Source organism: Carlito syrichta, unplaced genomic scaffold (assembly GCF_000164805.1).
Source record: "Carlito syrichta isolate Samal-C Ts95f unplaced genomic scaffold, Tarsius_syrichta-2.0.1 Scaffold309463, whole genome shotgun sequence".
NCBI classification, from domain to species: domain Eukaryota; kingdom Metazoa; phylum Chordata; class Mammalia; order Primates; family Tarsiidae; genus Carlito; species Carlito syrichta.
In genome coordinates this window covers 608,964-628,170 of record NW_007253559.1, presented here as the reverse complement: position 1 = coordinate 628,170, position 19,207 = coordinate 608,964, and the positions used below count along the sequence as shown (strand labels likewise).

The 19,207-nt window shown below is 38.2% G+C and overlaps 1 protein-coding gene across 15 annotated transcripts in view; it reads left to right on the top strand.

The window, feature by feature from the left end:
• NRXN1 (neurexin 1) overlaps nt 1–19,207 on the top strand; it is a 701,758-nt gene that overhangs the window by 138,535 nt on the left and 544,016 nt on the right. For 12 of the 15 annotated variants that reach the window (XM_021717193.1, XM_021717192.1, XM_021717189.1 and 9 more), the window contains one exon: nt 13,147–13,320. In XM_021717193.1, coding sequence (XP_021572868.1) covers nt 13,147–13,320 — 174 coding nt within the window. Of the gene's footprint in view, nt 1–13,146; nt 13,321–19,150; nt 19,178–19,207 lie in introns of all 15 variants that reach the window. The other 3 variants (XM_021717183.1, XM_021717181.1, XM_021717180.1) reach the window with 1 other exon arrangement.

Sequence of the window (19,207 nt, the reverse complement as noted above, 5' to 3'; positions counted from 1 at the left end):
TTTTTTTGAGTTGGAGTCTCACTCTGTCGCCCAGACTGGAGTGCAGTGGCCGCTCCCGGCCACCGCAGCCTCGACCTGCTGGACTCCGGCGATCCTTCCTCCTCAGCCTTCCAAGTAGCCGGAATTACAGGCATGCGCTACCACGCCCGGCTGATTTTTTGATTTATTGTAGAGATGAGGTCTCGCTGCCCAGGCGGGTCTTGAACCCGCGGGGTCAGGCAATTCACTCACCTCAGCCTCCCAAAGGCGCGGGATTACAGGCTGAGCCACCGAGCCCGCTAAACCTTCCCTTTGATGGGGTCAGGTTATTAAGGTGATTGGGTGATGGTCTGTTCCACTTCATCATGAAGGACAGGTAAGCCCAGGTATTGTCATCAGGTGATGACAGGCAGAGGGGTGGGCTAGTCACATGACTACTGCCATGGTGATGACTGTTGCCATGATGATGGGGTCTGTATCATGTTGGTCATGAAAGGCTGGTTAGATGAACGTGTTTACAAAACAGTCTGGGAGGGGGTTGCAAGACAATTCTCAATAGCTACTTCTGAGCCGGCTTGGTGGCTCAGCCTGTAATCCCACACCTTGGGAGGCTGAGCTAAGTGGACTGCCTGAGCCAGTGGGTTCGAGACCCGCCTGGGCAACTTGGTGAGACCTCATCTCTACAATAAATCAAAAAGTTAGCCGAGCATGGTAGCATGCGCCTGTAATTCCAGCTACTGGGAAAGCTGAGGCGGAAGGATCGCCAGAGCCCCGGCAGGTGGAGGCTGCGGTGGCTGGGAGCGGCCACTGCACTCCAGTCTGGGCGACAGAGTGAGACTCCAACTCAAAAGAAAAAAAAAAAAGCTACTTCTGAGAGACCATTTCTGTCTTTGGCTAGTGATTAGAGCGTAAATGGAAATGAATTGCTGGAAAAACATGACCGATCTAGGCAATGTTAAAATGACTGCTCATTGGGTATATTGACTCCATCTTATGTCCTTTCCAGTTGTTTATTCTCACATAGCACCAAGTGGTAGAAATAGAATTTGAACCCATAGCACCAAGTGGTAGAAATAGAATTTGAACCCATAGCACCAAGTGGTAGAAATAGAATTTGAACCCATAGCACCAAGTGGTAGAAATAGAATTTGAACCCATAGCACCAAGTGGTAGAAATAGAATTTGAACCCATAGCACCAAGTGGTAGAAATAGAATTTGAACCCATAGCACCAAGTGGTAGAAATAGAATTTGAACCCATAGCACCAAGTGGTAGAAATAGAATTTGAACCCATAGCACCAAGTGGTAGAAATAGAATTTGAACCCATAGCACCAAGTGGTAGAAATAGAATTTGAACCCATAGCACCAAGTGGTAGAAATAGAATTTGAACCCATAGCACCAAGTGGTAGAAATAGAATTTGAACCCAGATCTATGGCAGAATTTAAAATACTATCTATATATTTGCCAGCATATTGGAAGGGATTTCTTCTTACCGTCTATTATGAAAGGCAATGCTTATATTAATCTCGGGGTAGGGGAATGTCATAGGGTAAAATTAAACATTTGCTTTTCTACGTAAATCTTAAACTTCTGGGCTGGGCTCAGTGGCTCAGCCTGTAATCCCAGCACTTTGGGAGGCCTAGGCGAGTGGACTGCCTGAGCCCGCGGGTTTGAGACCAGCCTGGTCAACTTGGCAAGACCTCATCTCTACGATAAAATAAAAAATAGCTGGGCATGGTAGCAGGGACCTGTAGTTCTGCTACTTGGAGGGCTAAGATGGAAGGATCACCGGAGTCCAGCGGGTCGACACTGGGGTGGCCGTGAGTGTGCGTGCCACTGCACTCCAGCCTGAGAAGGAGTGAGACTCCAACTCAAAAAAAACAAAAAACAAACAAAAAAAATCCTCTTGAACTTCTACTTTACTACTCCATTGTATAACGTTGCACATTTCACTTCTGGTAATTGCAAAAGAATTTGAAATTTCCGCTTTCACTTTCCACATACTTGCCCCAACGCTGTGCTGTGCATAGAATGTATGTATTGGTTCTATCTTCTTAGCCCCTAAGTCCTCCTCAAACACCACAGCCAATAATTTTAGTTGCTGTGTTGTGTTTCTTATATTCGATAGAATATTTGCATTTATAGGTGCTTAAAACAGGCCCTGGCAAATATAGTACTTGGTTGGGTGACTGGGAACTGTCCTATCAATCAATCATTGGCTGGTACAAGCAGGATGTTTGTTAGCCCATTCAGCTGTTAAAGCCTTCAGGAAAAGTTCCTTACACTTCTCTCCACTGGAGGAGGGGTCTTTGTTCTTAAATATCTATAGCATTTCTCCTTAAGAATAGTCTCTGTTGTATTTGGAGACAAGCCCTAGGGAATTAACATTATAGCAGCTGGATTTGATAACTTTGGGAATATTCCATCTTTGGGACACAGAAAGAATTCCTTTTAGAATAAAAATACAGAAACAATCAGAAGACATTTAAGGACAGATAAGAGTTTTGTTTGTTTGTTTGTTTTCGGTTTTTTTTTGAATTGGAGTCTCCCTCTGTCACTCTGTCGCCCAGACTGGAGTGCAGCGGCTGCTTCCAGCCACCGCAGCCTCGACCTGCTGGGCTCCAGCAATCTTTCCGCCTCAGCCATCCAAGTAGCCAGAATTACAGGCATGCGCTACCACGCCCGGCTGATTTTTTGATTTATTGTCGAGATGAGGTCTCGCTACCCAGGTAGGTCTCAAACCTGCGGGCTCAGGCAATCCACTCACCTCAGCCTCCCAAAGGCGCGGGATTACAGGCTGAGCCACCGAGCCTGGCCAGATAAGAGTTTTATTTGATTCCATGAAGCTCATAACATTATAGAAGCTCGTTGGCAATGTCTGCGGAGTTTCTTTGTATGCATTACACCACTTTGTTCTTTCAAGTCACCCAGAAAACCACTGGTGGCTATAACTTCTTTTATTCTGTTTATATCTAAGTTGAGAGCAGGTGACTTTTTAAACCTTCATTAAACACGCCATTATTATAGGAAAGAGGTTTTCTTTTGTACTTACTCTATACACCACTGGATCTTCCCCACCCAAAATAAATGTCCATCTGTTTTGAAATACGAAAAGAAAATGTCTTTGAAACAAGGAAAGTTATTTTGGGGGAAGAAAGCAAGGCAAATTGTTATACAGAATTATACAAATTTTCAGAAAAAGGAAAATAACAGGCTTGCACAGGTTCTGCTCTTGGTTCCCTACTTATGTCTCTATTAATTTTCAAAAGTTCTTTCTAAACTCCTCTGTGTATTCTACTCCTGCCACTGAGAAGAATTTTAGTACAAATAGGAGAGTGTGGTGCAATGAGAAGAGTGGTATTCTGAGAGTCTGAGGCTTAAGTTCTAGTGTTATTATTCTCGGATTGGCTGCGCTACTTTGGGCAGCTAACGTACCTTTCTAGAAGGGTAGTTTGCTCACCTGTCAGCTGAAGATGATAATAACCTCCCTGCCTGTAGTGGAAAGTTTGCAATGAATATCAAATGAAATAAGTGATGACACACCACCCTTCAAGCGGGGGTGCCACGCCTGTGTAAAGTGTGACAATATATGTGAGGTCGAGAATCTCTGCAAACCCATGTACAGTCCCAGAGAATATTGCACAGTGAGTGGAAATAAAACATATAATGGATTCAGAATTATCTAATGTAAAGAATGGCATAGGTATTTAAACCATCTGTTACTTAGGGAAATAAGGAAAAAAATAAAAATATTAGTACTCAGTTTTCACCTAAAGGTAGGGTGAAAAATGCAAAGCCATGTGATGTCAACTTGGCATGAATTTATATGCCTGAACTCACACCCCATCTGCCAACAATGTCACTGGCATAGAGTGGGTTTAAAAGAAGATGGATTACCACCTGCACCCCCCCTATACAATTTCACTGTATTATTTCCTATTTAGCATGCCCACCCGGTTTTCCTCACAGTCTGTTAACCAAAAACACAACCCAGATCTATCCTCATGTTGGAAGTTTTAGAATCACACTTTTTTTTTTTTAAAAGAAGTCCTCCTTCTTTGTGCAATTTTATTTCAAAATTTCAGTTAGAAACAAAATTTCTGAGTGTTGAAAGCATTTTCTGTTCTGCTCATAAGCATGATGACAATATTAATTCCCAAAAGTTTGCCATAGGAAAACATTAAGGTCTAAACTCAAACTTTATTACTTTATTGGAGCATACCAGCTCCTACTTGTCGTACATGGTATTTGTTTCTATTAGATTGGGCTATGAATGCATGCAGCTATCTGATTTATCTCTTTGTGGAAGACAGTTGAAAAGTAGCTGCCATACCTAAAAAACAAATTTTGACTTTTTGATTAAAAAATTTGATCCAAAAAAATTTTAACCCTAAGAATTCTACACACTCATAAGAGTTTTGATACCTGATAGTTATAATTATGGAAGTACATTGATTTCATCTTCATAAGATCACTCAGTTACGCAGGTAAGTGTCTTCTTGTCCCAGGAATCTGTTGACTTGCTTGAACTTTGGCTAACATTTATTACTGTTACTTTTCTCAACTAGTGAGAACTCTCCCAAATTTCCTACATGTTGCAGTGATAGAGCTTTAACTTATTGACCACTTGCCACTTAGAGTATACAGTGTATAAGCCAGTGTGGATTAAGTGACAATGATCCTAGTTTCAGAAGTCCTGGGCTTGCAGTCAGTCCTGGCCATTTTCTGGCATTGTTGCCTTGAAACAGTTTCTTCATGTGTAACGTGGTAACATTTATTTCTCTTGTAGCTCAACAGGCAAAAATCAAATAGAACAATACATTTGCAAGTATGGTCAAGTGTAGGATATTACACTAACATACGTTACTTTTTTTTTTTTGAGTTGTGGTCTCACTCTGTCACCTAGGCTGGAGTGCAGGGGCAGGAACATATCACACCGCAGCCTCAACCTTCTGGGCTCAGGTGATCCTTCCACCTCCACCTGCTCAGTAGCTAGGACTACAAACATGTGCCACCACGCCCAGCTAATGTTTTAAATTTTGTAGAGACAGGATCTTACTGTGCTGCCAGGCTCTTCTCAAACTCCTGGACTCACGCAGTCCTCCCACCTCAGCCTCCCAAGTACTGGAACTGCAAGTGTGAGCCACTGCACCAGCTGTCAATTATTATTACAATGATAAAGTCAGTGTTGTCTTTCCTGGTTTTGACCTTGGCAATGTGTGACACTGATTACTAAAGATGTAAAGCAGTAAGGAGGCCCTCTGTCACTCAGACAGGACTCTGTCCATTTAAATTCAGTTGTCTCTGTGATTTTTTGTGAAATTCAAAGTCTTTTTTAGCTAAAACAATGCACTGTTGGATTTGGAAGGTTGCTGTAGCATCAGAAACACCTGTGACTGGCAAAGAGTCCCAAAACAGTACCTTCAAACTAGGAGCTAGCTCTGGGAGTTCTTGAGTGGTGGTCCAAAGGCTAGATGGAGTGAAACATCTGTAAACCATAAGGAAGTACAGATAAGGATTCACAAACTCACCAGAGTAGAGCAGTAGGGGGTCCACACAGTTAGCTTGGCTGTGTTCTATAGCCACAGACAGCAAATAAATGTGTGCTTCTCTTCGTGATGATGACAGAGTACATGAGTCTGGAGAGAGTGTGTGGAATTTCCTAGTGAGAATGTGCCGGTGGAGGCTGCATGAGTCAGATCATATTTGTATATGGAGCAACACAGGGAATGACAGAATGCCCAAAGACAGTGTGAAAGAAAAGGCCAGGATAGGCTCAAATTTAATTCCCCTGAAAGATTTTGGCATTTATTTCAAGAAAATTCCTACATGGGTTCTTATGACCACACATTGACACCCAAAAGTGTTTCTGCACCTCTATTTTGTGTCTTCACCTCTTTCTACAAATACATACAGTATATGTCAGTTAAAACTGGTCATGAATTTCCCTTTCAAATGACTCTATCAGATGAGGAAAACATGCCATTGTACTGAATCCTCTTAATGAGCTGGATATGTGCCTCCTCTCTCTGTTCAAGAAAGGGATTCATTGATGAACGATTCCCCACAATTAAATTCATTCATTATTTCTCAGAAGAAAGAAATGAAGGACAAATATGAGTGCAATACCCATAAAATCTTCACTATGTCCTTATTGTTTAAATGATTATTGTTTAATGTGTTTAAGTGATTAAGTTAATATGAACTACTAATGCATCCATTCAATGAGTCAACAAATAATGATAGAGTGCCTACTAAGTAAAATGAGAATGCAAAAGTACTTATGATCATTTCTTCAAAAAATCTATAACAGGAAAACAAGACATGCACACAAAGAACTGAGAAAAATAAGATTGTTGTTATAAAAGCAGTTCAAAATTGTGTGGGAATTTAAAGCCCATGGTTACCTATGATGAGGAAACAGGAATATATTTACAATGTGGAATTTGAGTAGAGCCCCCCAAATTGGATAGAATTTGAAATATAACATCGGAAGAGGAAAGACATTCATGATGGAAGTAATATATCCTGAAAACAATGGTGAATCAGTATGAAAATACAGAATTAGGGAGATGATAAGATCTACACTTTGACTATAGATCAGTGTGTGGGGACAGGATAGATGTATATCAATTTTCTGGCTGCAACAGTTATTGGAGAAAGACAGTTCAAAGTTTAGCAAAAGTTTCTTTAGAAAGATAATTCAAAATCTTGACCACTACTGATCCTGAGACTTTTTTTTGATGATAAAATGAGATGTTGAAGATATGGAGACTCCTGGACGCAGTGACGCAAGCCTGTAATCCCAGCACTTTGGGAGACTGAGGTGAGAGGACTGCCTGAGCCCAGGGATTCGAGTCCAGCCTGGGCAACTTGGTGAGACCTCATCTCTACAATAAATCAAAAAATAAGCCTGGTGGGGTAGTGTGTGCCTGCAGTTCCAGCTACTTGGAAGACTGAGGCAAAAGGATCGCCTGAGCCCAGCAGATAAAGGCTGCGGTGACAGTAAGCATGCCACTGCACTCCAGCCTAGGCGACAGGGTGAGACTCCAACTAAAAGAAAAAGATATGGAGACTGTTTATGGTATTGATGAGGAAGCTGGATGGAGGTGGAGACACCAGGTTATGAGTTATTGCATAAAAGGTGTATGAGGGAAAAGGCAGACAAAAATTTCAAGTGGGAAAGAAAATGGAAAAACAAATGTCAGAAGTATTGACACAGTTGAGTCATTAGTCCTTGGAAATATTTTGAATGTAAGGTGTGAGATATAGAGTTTGAAAAGATTTTGAAATTTCAATCTGGGTAGCAGACAGACTAGAGATGCGACTGTTATAAAAAAGCGAGGTCTAGAAGATGCAGTTTCCCAGTAAGGGAGATGAATATGGTTTGATTTAAGGCTAGGCCTAAAAATTCAGGATAAGGCTAAAGATAAGGATTTACAAGTATTTTCTATGGAAATAAAAACAAGTTGTTATAGGATTAAACCTTTTATGTGGAGAGGAAGACAAAGATGCTTAGATGTTAAAGGACCCCTAATAAATCAAACTGGTGACCACTGAACATCTCTTCAGCAGAGTTTCTAAAAATAACCTATTTCTAAAAAATAGAGATCTGTTAAAGACACAGATCTTGTATCTCGGAACAAAACATCTGCTTGAATTGTCCCTTTGACTTCAATGTTGAATATTTGGTATGCTTTGAATTTAGATGTACTCTTGGATAATGCTTGTTCAATTCTATGTGTGATTTATTATAAAATTTCCATGTGTCTACTCAAAAGTCTGAATGTGTTAGAGAAATACCAACAACTTCCCTTCTCTTTCAGTTTTTTAATATTATTTATTTAAGCAGTCACGGTATATAGTAACTTAGGCTTTCTCCAGAAAGTAAATAAATAAATGTTTCCTAGGGATTATAGATGATCTTCTTTTACCTAACAAGGCATACCTGTTATAGAAAGAGGCTTAAATTTAATTTTTCTCCCAAAGAAAAGCTGTCTTGGTGTATCTAGACAAGATTTGACCTGCAGATATTCCTTTATGGAATGAAAGATTAAAATTAATGATGATGATATAAATTTGGGAGCAGAGGTTGATCATTCTTTGGGATAAGGAGAGGTACTCTTTCTGTAGTATATGCTTAGAAACTAGCCCAGGCTGATTGCACTTTTTCTATTACTCAAGCACAACAAGAATTTTGCAAGAAAGTAAGGATTGTACACACATTTTTCTGTCTAAGGTCCAATCTTCTCAGAACATAGCCTCTAGAATTGTATTTTTTCCATTCTAGCCATAGAAAAGTAAGCCAGTGTGTATGACGTCAGTCAGCTTTTTTTCCTTCCTGCAAATGCCACTTAGAAGAGTCTCCTTAAGTTTCCCTAGAGTTTTAGCTATCCAAATCTACAAAGCGCTTGTCCTTTTTTTGTATGCTCTTTTTAATTAAAATGAAAGTGAGATGTTTAAGAAGTACAAAAAAGTGCACATGAATAAACAGGAAAGCTGAGTCAACGAACTAATTATACCTTGACACTTGCATTCTGCTACAGTAAAGCAGAGCTTGGAGCCTTTTCTAATTGCCTTATGCTCCCTGTTTTAAGCGAAGAGAAAACCTCCTCCATTACTTCATTTATCGACTTTTGGTTGATGGCTCCCAAACCATACCTCCAAGCCCCAACATCTGTTCCCTGAGCCCCAGGTTCATATCAATAGATTCCTATGGGATATTCCTATGCAAATTCCACATATATAATGTTAAATGCAATTTCATCTCTCCTCAGAATTATTACTGCCTCAAATTCCCTAATCTTCCAGCTTGCCTAACTTCCATCTTTGGATTTTTTTTTTTTTAAACTCAGTAGTAGTCATAAATTCTATAGTGTTACTTAAGCCTTTCCCTTGACTTTACTTATGCAACATTATACACATTATTTGATAAATAGCTGAAAACCCCTCTCTTCCAGTCAAGTCTAGCCTTTTGTTTTCTTTCTTTATTTTTATTTTCATTTTTTTTGAGTCAGAGTCTCATTCTGTTGTTTAGGTTGGCAGCCTTGACCTGCTGGTCTCAGGCGATTCTTCCACCTCAGCCTTCCGAGTAACTGGAACTACAGGAACACGCCACCACACCCAGCTAATTTTTTTTTAATTGTAAAGATGAGGTCTCGCCAAGTTGCCCAGGCTGGTCTTGCACCCATGGGCTCAGACAATTCTCTCACCTCGGCCTGTCAAAGTGCTAGGATTATAGACGTTAGCCACTGTACCTGGCTGGAGATATGTAACTTATGGTGCCTACACTGAGACAATCGGTGAGGGTCAGAGCTTGAATTTGTAGTCAGATATAATTAAAAAGGCTGTGCACTATTCCTTAGTCTTTACTGCCCAATGACTGGGGAGTGAATACTTGTGATATCACTTCAGGTCATTCACAGATAGCACTCTTGAGAGGAACATAGTGTTTGTGTATATATAGTGCTAGAAATAAAGATATTATTGAGATGTCTTTAAGTAATTCACCTCCAAAATATTTGAGGTTGACTGGTTTTATACTTGTTCTCTGCATCTTTTGCTGAAGGTGCTTCAATTCAACCTTTGCCTTATCAATTGCATACATGGTCTACTTATAGTGTGTGAACAAAAACCAGCCATTCAACTTGAAGAAGGGTAACAGGTAGCTTCAAATCTACAGGAAACTTGGTTCTTAATCAATGTCCATTCCAACCCTTGTTCAGACACAGGACCATTAAGAAGTATATCCTCCTGTACATGGCTGCACAAGGACTTTGCCTGCAAGGACCCATTAGTTCTAATAGGTCTTATTTTTTTAAAAATGACTCCAAAGATGAAAAAGAGAAGCTGCATCTTTGATGAAGTGGTAATGGTACAACAAGGCTTAAGACCACTTAAGGGTTTCCTTTGTTCTCTTTATATGGTGACCTACCATGGGACTTTAGACCACTATATGAAGACTTTATAAAAACTGTACTAAGTGGTGGTGCTAAGTGCAGCTTCTGTAATGAAAATGAGAATGAGTCCCCTAATTGCAAAGCCAAACTCATCTACCTTGATATGTTTGAATCTTGTATCCTATACTGCTTGAATTGATCTTTTCTTCTCTTTAGTAACACAGGGGAAAAATTACTGCTTCTCTTCAATAAGCTTTAAAATGTTGTTGGGCAAATAAGTTTGCTAATAGGGAAACATAGGAATTGTGGTAGGAAGCAGGGAGAGGAAGCAAGTGCATTTTAGAATAAGCTTTCTCCCCATATGTTGCCTTACTATTCTTTTTTCTTTCTTTATTCTTTCCTACTGTGATCTCAATTCATCAGGTAGCTGACAATATTTAATGAATGCCCACTGTGCTTAGAGCTCAGTACTAGGCACTATGGGAAAATCTAAAACAAATAAAGACACAGTCTCTCTCCTCCAGGAGATTGCAATCAGACAGAGAGGAAGATGGATTATTAAATATATAGCATTACATACATAATTTTCATTACTAAGTTCTACATCTGAAAAGCCTGAAGCCGTGCCAAGAATTCTTCATTCAATTCCCCACTGTTCTCTAATACTACATTCATTAGACTTGAAGGAGAGCTGAAAATTTTCTAACAAATTTAGTTCAACAAATGAAAGTAGGTAGCATTTCCTTGCATTGCTGTTTGATATGTAAAAGTATAAATCTCAGCCATCAATCTCTGATGTACAAGAAAGGTAGCTTTTCTATTTTTCTATAACTCACCTTGGTTTCTGCTTTGAGCTTTGATTCTTGGAGTTAGTAAAAATACAATATCAGGCAATTTAATTCCCTTATTTTTCTGGAGTTATGTCTAAATTATTGGTTGGGGGAGGAAGTTGCATTGTACTAGTTTTGAGGGGAGGTAGAGAGGTAGTATGAAAGCTGGTTTTAAATATTAGATAGTCACAACTCAGGCACCTCCTGAATTGCCACCCAACCTCCTCATTATTGTGTTCATGACCTGTTCAGATCAGATATTTTCTGTTAGTTTTGTGTCATTCTCGAAATTGTTCTATACTACTATACCACAGTGGAGTATGGAAAGTTCTGAGAGGCTGTCTAAGCACCCAGCTTGTCAATATCTACCATGTTGCCGTTTCTTCTCAAGGATCTCACTGCTGTCTCTTGGTTCTCCTGAAGAAATGCACGCAGGGCTCAACCCTTAAGTTAGAAATTGTGCCCTCTTTTTGGCATTAATCAATGACTGTGCTTGACCAACTAGGCTTTTCCAACTTTATCTCCTGCTTGCTTGAGTGAGGAGCAGGAAAGCTTTACTTTTCTCATGTAAATGCCTGTGCATGCTGTCTATTTCATTCCTACCAGAGTTTAGGCCTTTAAGACCCAAATACAGATAGCTAATTTTATATCTTTGATTTCTGATGTCTATTCTTTCTCTGAGGCAACTAAAACACAATGGTTTGATATTAATTGAGAGTAAAAACAAAGAAGAGAAAGGAAAGGTACTGGAAAAAGATTTAAAAATCCCATAAAAATAGTATCCCGTCTCAGACCAAAAACATGCTATCTTTTAATATTAAGAATGATGGTTAGTAGTTAACAGATGTTTATTTTATTTAAGGGTCAGGAAAGTAAAAACATCCAGTACTTTCAGTACAAATTGTATAGGCTCAATGGCATCCTAGTACAATACTTAAAACTTTAGGTGGCAGGTCAAGGGACCTAAGTTCTCAATTTTTAAAGCTAAATGACTTTGAACACGCTATATGATCTCTCAATTTTAATTCATTTACCAAAAAAAAAAAAAGTCAGGAGTATTAGATCTGTGGTTTGATTTTACCCTACTTACAAGCTAACATGTTAGCTTATTACTATTTCATGGATGCCTGCAGAAGATGTGAGATTTTTGGGTCAGAGACCAAGGACTTTGTTACTCATGGTTCAACAAATATCATGTGTGTCAGTTCCCTCCGCTGCCAAGTCCCATGAAGAAAACACAGAGGGGCCCAGATGAACATTAGGAGTGCGGGGGTTTTATGTTACACTGAGGAAAATATGTCAAATAACATAAAGCTGGATAGACTGGTTAATATGAGAAAGAAAATTTAAATGAAAATGAAAAGTCGGAGAAGTAGCTAGAAAGAGTATGTTATTAAAACCATAGACAGAAGCAGTTTATTATGGAATTTTGAGGTCACCCTCCTTATGACCTGCATTCATTAAGTCTTTTCTAGAGTCAGTTAATTACGTTTACTGAATGCCATTCCAATATAATAATAATCACTAATAATCTACAATAGGAGAAGAAACAGAATCAAACATGAGTTGCAATCTCTTTTTTAAGGTAGTGGCCTATAAAGTTAAAAAAATCCCAAACCTAAAGACAAGAAGATGACAAAGCGGAGCAAAGTGTTCCATTAGAAATTGCATAAAATCAGAAAAATAAGTTGATAACTTGTTAACAGATCCCAGAGAAGCATAAAAAATTGAAAGTGGTGTCATTTTACCTTAAAAAAGGAACACCTGAAGAAGGATGTGATGTTCAGTCATATACTGACTATTATGGGAGTGAGTTGGTGAACAGGAAAGGTACAAGCAAGGATAATGAGCTTCAGCAAAGTATAGAAGGTGACTTTAGACACTGGAAAAAACTTCTTGAACTTCTGATTAACTGAAAGACTCAGAATTTGCTAAGGAGAGGAGAATAGTAATATTAATGCCAATTGACCGAAAGTCTGTTACATATATTTACAACAACTGGTGCTTCCTATATTTCATCTCATTTAATCCTCACAGCAACTCTACAATTAGGTTTTATTGTTCCTGTTTTAGATGTGAGGATATTAATGATGAAAGAAACTTAAAAAAAAAAAAGTTCAGGGCCATTAACTTGGTAAGTAACAGGATCTGGATTTCAGCGCAGGGGTATGCATCTCTATGTCCTGTGTTCTTTCCACTCTGCCATACCATATGGTATTACTTTAATTGTCTGTGAAATAGCTTCTAGAAATTTCTTCTAATGATAATATATTATTCAAACACTTCTATTGATTTGCACTCTAAAAAATAACTTGTCATAAATTTACTTTATTAATTTAATGAAAAATAAACTTCACTATTTTTTCTCCATTTTACTGTGTATTTAATGTCAATGACATGTTACTTTTGTGACAAAGACTTTGATCTTTCCACAGGTGACTTATATATAGGTGGAGTAGCTAAAGAAACATACAAATCATTGCCAAAACTTGTCCACGCCAAGGAAGGCTTTCAAGGCTGCCTGGCATCAGTTGATTTAAATGGACGGCTTCCGGACCTCATCTCAGATGCTCTTTTCTGCAGTGGACAGATTGAGAGAGGATGTGAAGGTACTAAATTTTTGTTATTACATTCCAAATAATTTTAGTTCCACCTAAAAATGAGAACACATCTTACTGGCCAGAAAAATTCTGGTAACTGGTCAAATTCTCACTTAGAGCTTAGAGATCCTTATTCATTCATTTCTCTACATCACATGAATCCTAAATTCTCTGGACTGTCTGCAAGCTTATACTAATGCCTAATGTAAAATGGAAGCTATGTCTTTGGGTCTTGTTATTTTGCATTCTAAAGTTCGCCTAATTAGTTTGTTAATCAGTTCTGCAATACTTGCTTTATAACATTAATAAATATCCCATTTTAGATTAGAAAATTATACCTACCCCAGCATATATTAATCAACCTGAGCCCATCTTTCATAAATCTACATTCAATAGGATATAACAGGAGAATAAATTTCAATGCCCTATTCTCAAAGCACCATTTGATTTGTGTGTGCCTGGAAGGAAGAATGTATCCTATATATTACCAGTTTGTTTTAGCAAAAATAGGTTTCTTATATTATGCAAGGCTAATAATCCTTACATCAGAAATGCTCTAAAGTATCTTCTGTTATTTTGTGCTCTCTATCAGACCTAGATCTGTAGGAGTACTTTTTGATTGCTACTTTCATTTTAGATAATTTTCGCTTCAACACCTCAGATTATTTGAGCCAATTCTTCTTCCATAAATGTAATTTAATCATATTATCATGAATTTCGTGACTGCTTCTTTAATATTGAACACAGTTTGGGCCATTTTGAAAATTTTAGATTCATAAGGAATTTTCATATGAGAGAAATAGAAGAAAGAATGTGAATTTTTTTTTTTTTTTTGAGTTGGAGTCTCACTCTGTCGGCCAGACTGAAGTACAGTGGCCGCTCCCGGCCACCACAGCCTCGCCTGCTGGGCTCCAGCGATTCTTCTGCCTCAGCCTTCCAAGTAGCCGGAATTACAGGCATGCGCTACCACGCCTGGCTGATTTTTTGATTTATTGTAGAGATGAGGTCTCGCTGCCCAGGTGGGTCTCGAACCCATGGGCTCAGGCAATCCACTCACCTCAGCCTCCCAAAGGCGCGGAATTACAGGCTGAGCCACCGAGCCCGGCTGAATGTGAATTTTTATCCCCAGGAGAATATGAATCATTTCTTCTCAGCCCAGATAATGCCATTATATTTAGCAATTACCTAAGTACATGACAACTTTTTATTTGAAAATACCTTTTCCCCCTTCTGTTCACCATGTGTTTCCATGAAAAGTTAGGTGGAATTCAAACTGTGTTTTAATAATACCAGAGGATAAGGTTATTAATGGAAGGCTTTGGTGAATTCATTTTTTAATGTTGTCACCATATGTATTTTCTTTATTTCAAATTTTGGCATAACACTTTTGAAAATGAAAGCAAACTATGTGTTTTCTCTTTTACCAATTCAGTCAAGGAAATAAAATTGTTAAGTAAATCAATTCCTGTTGGTAGACAATTAGAATATGGGAAATAACTTTTGTTCTTGGAGGTAATCTAATTAGTGAGATATGTATTTTTTATTTTTATTTTTTGAGTTGGAGTCTCACTCTGTCGCCCAGACTGGAGTGCAGTGGCCGCTCCTGGCCACCGCAGCCTCGACCTGCTGGACTCCGGAGATCCTTCCGCCTCAGCCTTCCGAGTAGCCAGAATGACAGGCATGCGCTACCACGCCTGGCTGATTTTTTGATTTATTGTAGAGATGAGGTCTCGCTGCCCAGGCGGGTCTCGAACCCGCGGGTTCAGGCAATCCACTCACCTCAGCCTCCCAAAGGCACGGGATTACAGGCTGAGCCACCGAGCCCGGCTTGTTTTTTTTTTTTTTTTTAAAGAAAGAGTACTACACACTCTTTTGAAAAACAATTTTTTTAAAAGCAGGATTTATTGAGAGGACAGAAAACCTTCCAGAGTGGGAGGGGACCCCAGGAGGTTGCCTCCCAGCCCACTTTTTAAAAATAGGTCTTCCTACAAGTTGCTTGGTAAGTGACTACTTACCTACAAGAAATGGTGAAAGCAGACAGAAGCATCCATAGGTAAATGCCCATGAGATAGAAAGCTAGACACAAATACTTGGGACCTCAACCACTGGCATATGATACGAGTGATGTGAATAAGTGCATAGAAGTCAATGGGAACAAGATATAGTAACAGAGGACATTTGCAGTAATGATATTTGGTGCTGTTTTTCTAGTAAATAATTTCATTAAGATGATTACTTACACATCTTCTTGGGCAACCTTAAACTACTATTTGAGCATTTGAACTCATTCAGGTGATCATGGCATCGGTTCTTTCCTTACTTTATCTAGAATGTGTTCAACATCTGAACTTTAATAATTTTCACCCTTTTTACTCCCATTTCCTCACTCTGAGAATATTTTTCCCGGACACTTCTATTATTCTTTAATTCCAACATTAAGATTAACAACTTTGAATTTATGATTATTTATATCCTGTAGAGTTTCTAGAAATAATCTTAGATGTATCTGTCATAGCTATAATTGATGAGAGTTACACACTTGTAGGATTAAATTGACTCAATTGTAGATACCTAACTCATTATCTTTCTGAAGACTGTTGTGTCCTGGAATTTAAGTCCAAATCATATTAGAATCACTTATTTCCATATTCATAAGAATACTTAGTGTAAGTTTGACATAACCAAATAATATCTTGTCAAGATTTTTCATTGTTTCTACCCACTAAGACTCACAAATCTTTGGACCTCTTGCATGCAAAAGAACCTTTCGATTATCCCTCAATAATACTTTACTACCTTTTATTTCTAACCTATTCCAGTGGACAATAGTTGATTTTATTTATAAAATACATCTCAGCTAGGGGAGAAATTTTACCTTGTCAAAATCTTCTTAAATTAATGTTTCTCAAATGTTAGCCTATATCATAATCACCTGCAGACTCATCAAACCTCAAATTATTAGAGTATAGTTACCAGGGTCTCTGATTCAATAGGTCGGGATGGAGCCCTAGAATTAACATTTCTAACAAGCTCCCAAATGATGCTGATGCTGTTAGTCTGGGGACCACACTTTGACAATTACTGAGTCAGATGGCACTTTTCTGTTTATATATCAAAAAATGGATACTGGTAATCAACCAATATGTAGGCTCACTAAAGTCAACATAATTTCTCTATAAAAGTCAATGAAGCCAGGCTCAGTGACTCGGCCTGTAGTCCTGCGCCTTTGGGAGGCTGAGGTGAGTGGATTGTCTGAGCCTGCGGGTTCGAGACCTGCCTGGGCAGTGAGACCTCATCTCTACAATAAAATAAAAAAATTAGCCGGGCGTGGTAGTGTGCGCCTGTAATTCCAGCTACTCGGAAGGCTGATGCGGAAAGATCACCGGAACCCAGCAGGTCGAGGCTGCGGTGGCCGGGAGCGGCCACTGCACTCCAGTCTGGGTGACAGGGTGAGACTCCAACTCAAAAAAAAAAAAAAAAAGTCAATGAAATTTTCACACCTTTTTTTGTAGACCTATCATAGCATTTAACCTTAGATGTCTTTATAACTACAGAAATACTTTTCTATTTAATTATAACAGTTATTGATTTAACACTAGTGACAATAAGATTAAACACTGGTGGCATGCACTGTCTTATTTAATCTTCAAAACTCTGTAAATTAGATATTACTGCATTTTTAAACAATAAACATATTGAGTCTCAGAGATGTAAAGTGACATTCCTAAGGTCACACACCTAATAGGTGGATGAAATAAACTTCGAACCCAAGTCAACCCTACTTGAAAGCCCAGGCATCTAACCGCCTTCCTCTATTGTTTCTTTGGCTTCTAGAAATTGTAGTTTTACTTTCATGTTCCTTTTCTTTTTAGACATATCTTTATTTTTAATCATTTATTACAAGTGTCCTTGTGGCTTGTTCCCAATTTTATTCAGTGATAGAATAAAAGCAACATTTTATAACTAAAGGGGAATATAAATTCAGGGCTCTGCTTGTACAATGCCTGTCAATATTTAAATATTGTTCTAGAAGGTGAGTACTTGGAAAAATGTGTCTTGTCAGGCATTGGCATGCATTCTCTTGTAGTACCCAAATATAAAAAGACTGTTGTGGTAATAAAAATAAAAATAAAGCATGTCTTATGTGCTTACGTAGAGATTTGGCGGTTACTCTGATTTGCTGCTCTACAGGATGGACACTTTTTCCCCCTAAGATTGCAGTTTTACCATTTTTAGAGTTTAGCATTGTTTAGCTTTTGCATTTCTGACAATTTTTGAAAAAACAAAACCAATCTGCCTCTTCATCAACTCTTGCTTCTGATCTTTTCTTCTGCTGTGCAGGTCAGAGAGCAAAGAGCCATTCAATACGATGGCATCTGACCACTCCCTGTTCCATTGTTTCTCTTGGGAAGGAATATACTAAGGAATACTGCCTTGAGAGGTTTTATTTTTAAAAATACACTGATAATTCTCAGTCTCTAATGCTATGAGTAGATTACTTATGTCTTACAGGTCAGAACAAAAATATAAGCTGAGCAATTTAGTGGTTCTTGGTTCTCTGTTACAAAAGTTGAAAAAAAAATACCCTTATATCTCTTCAGGTTTCCTGGACCTGGGAGATTATTATTATCGTTACTACTTATAAAAATTGCCATTATTGTTTTTGTTATTATTATACCTATTATTATTTAATTAGGATTTACAACATTATGGTTTCTGAATCTGTGGGTTCATAGAGGTTAGGCTAAATTCAATAATTTTCAGCGAAGAATACCTTTATTGAGAAAGTTGTAATAGAAATGTGGTTGTAAGGTACATGTTTAAAAGTCATTTTATGAAAACATCAATTAATACAAAAGCTAATTACAGATAATTCTGATTTATTCACTAAAGCAAGTACCACAACGGCTCTTACTTTTGTATGAGTAGCATCTAATTAGCTGGTGTCTCTTTTCATAAAACGTATAACATTGTTTACTAGAAAATACCCTCCATTTCTGTTCTAAAGCTATTTAGGTGGACAGCATTCCCTTTCCACTCTTCTCTAAGATAGTTCTTCTAAGTGAGGTTTTACTGAAATAGTCATTTATAGGACAGTTTATAAGACTTGAAGACAATTATGAATCTAGAGAAAAGATAGACTTAACTCTGACATTCTTAGAGGGCATATGACCAACCTGGCAAGTTCAAGGATAAGCACTCCATATCGAAATTGGATAAAGAACCTTTCTTTTGGGGGGATCATATTGCAGCTTGCTTCTTCCATTCTTACTACTTCACTTCATATGATGTACAATATCATTTATGCGGTATATAGCTTGGTGTCACTCTAAAGTCCAGCTATTGGCAGCGAATGGCAGACATTACAGTTTTCAGCCTTAATTGCAGCAACGAGATAAAAGATCTAGAGGGAAAAACATAGAAAGAGATAATTGGTCTGTTAATGATCATTGTCTACACAGTATCTGCACATGACAAATGGTGCTGCATGTTCCAAATAAGCAACACAGTGACTTTGGTAATGCATTCATAGCTATTCAAGAGAGGACAGATACAAAGGCCCTTTTAATTTTCCTTCATTACATGTCATCAGCTCAATTAACCATTATATATATACATATGTAAAGTTAAATTCTAATGAATTACTGCTTTTTCATTTTTGGCTTCTCTTAAGATTTATGGCTTTTAGTATTAATTTGTTTGCTCTACATAGCATTTTTTCTCCCCCTTTACAGCAGCATGCTTTTTGAATCTGAACGTTTTTCTGTGTTTGCCCCATTTCAGTATTGCTTACTAACATTTAATATATTTTGCTTTTTTTTTTATTTTGCTGACAAAGTTGCATTGATGAAAGCTGACTTGCAAGGTAGATAGCCCTGTGTGTATAAAACAAGAC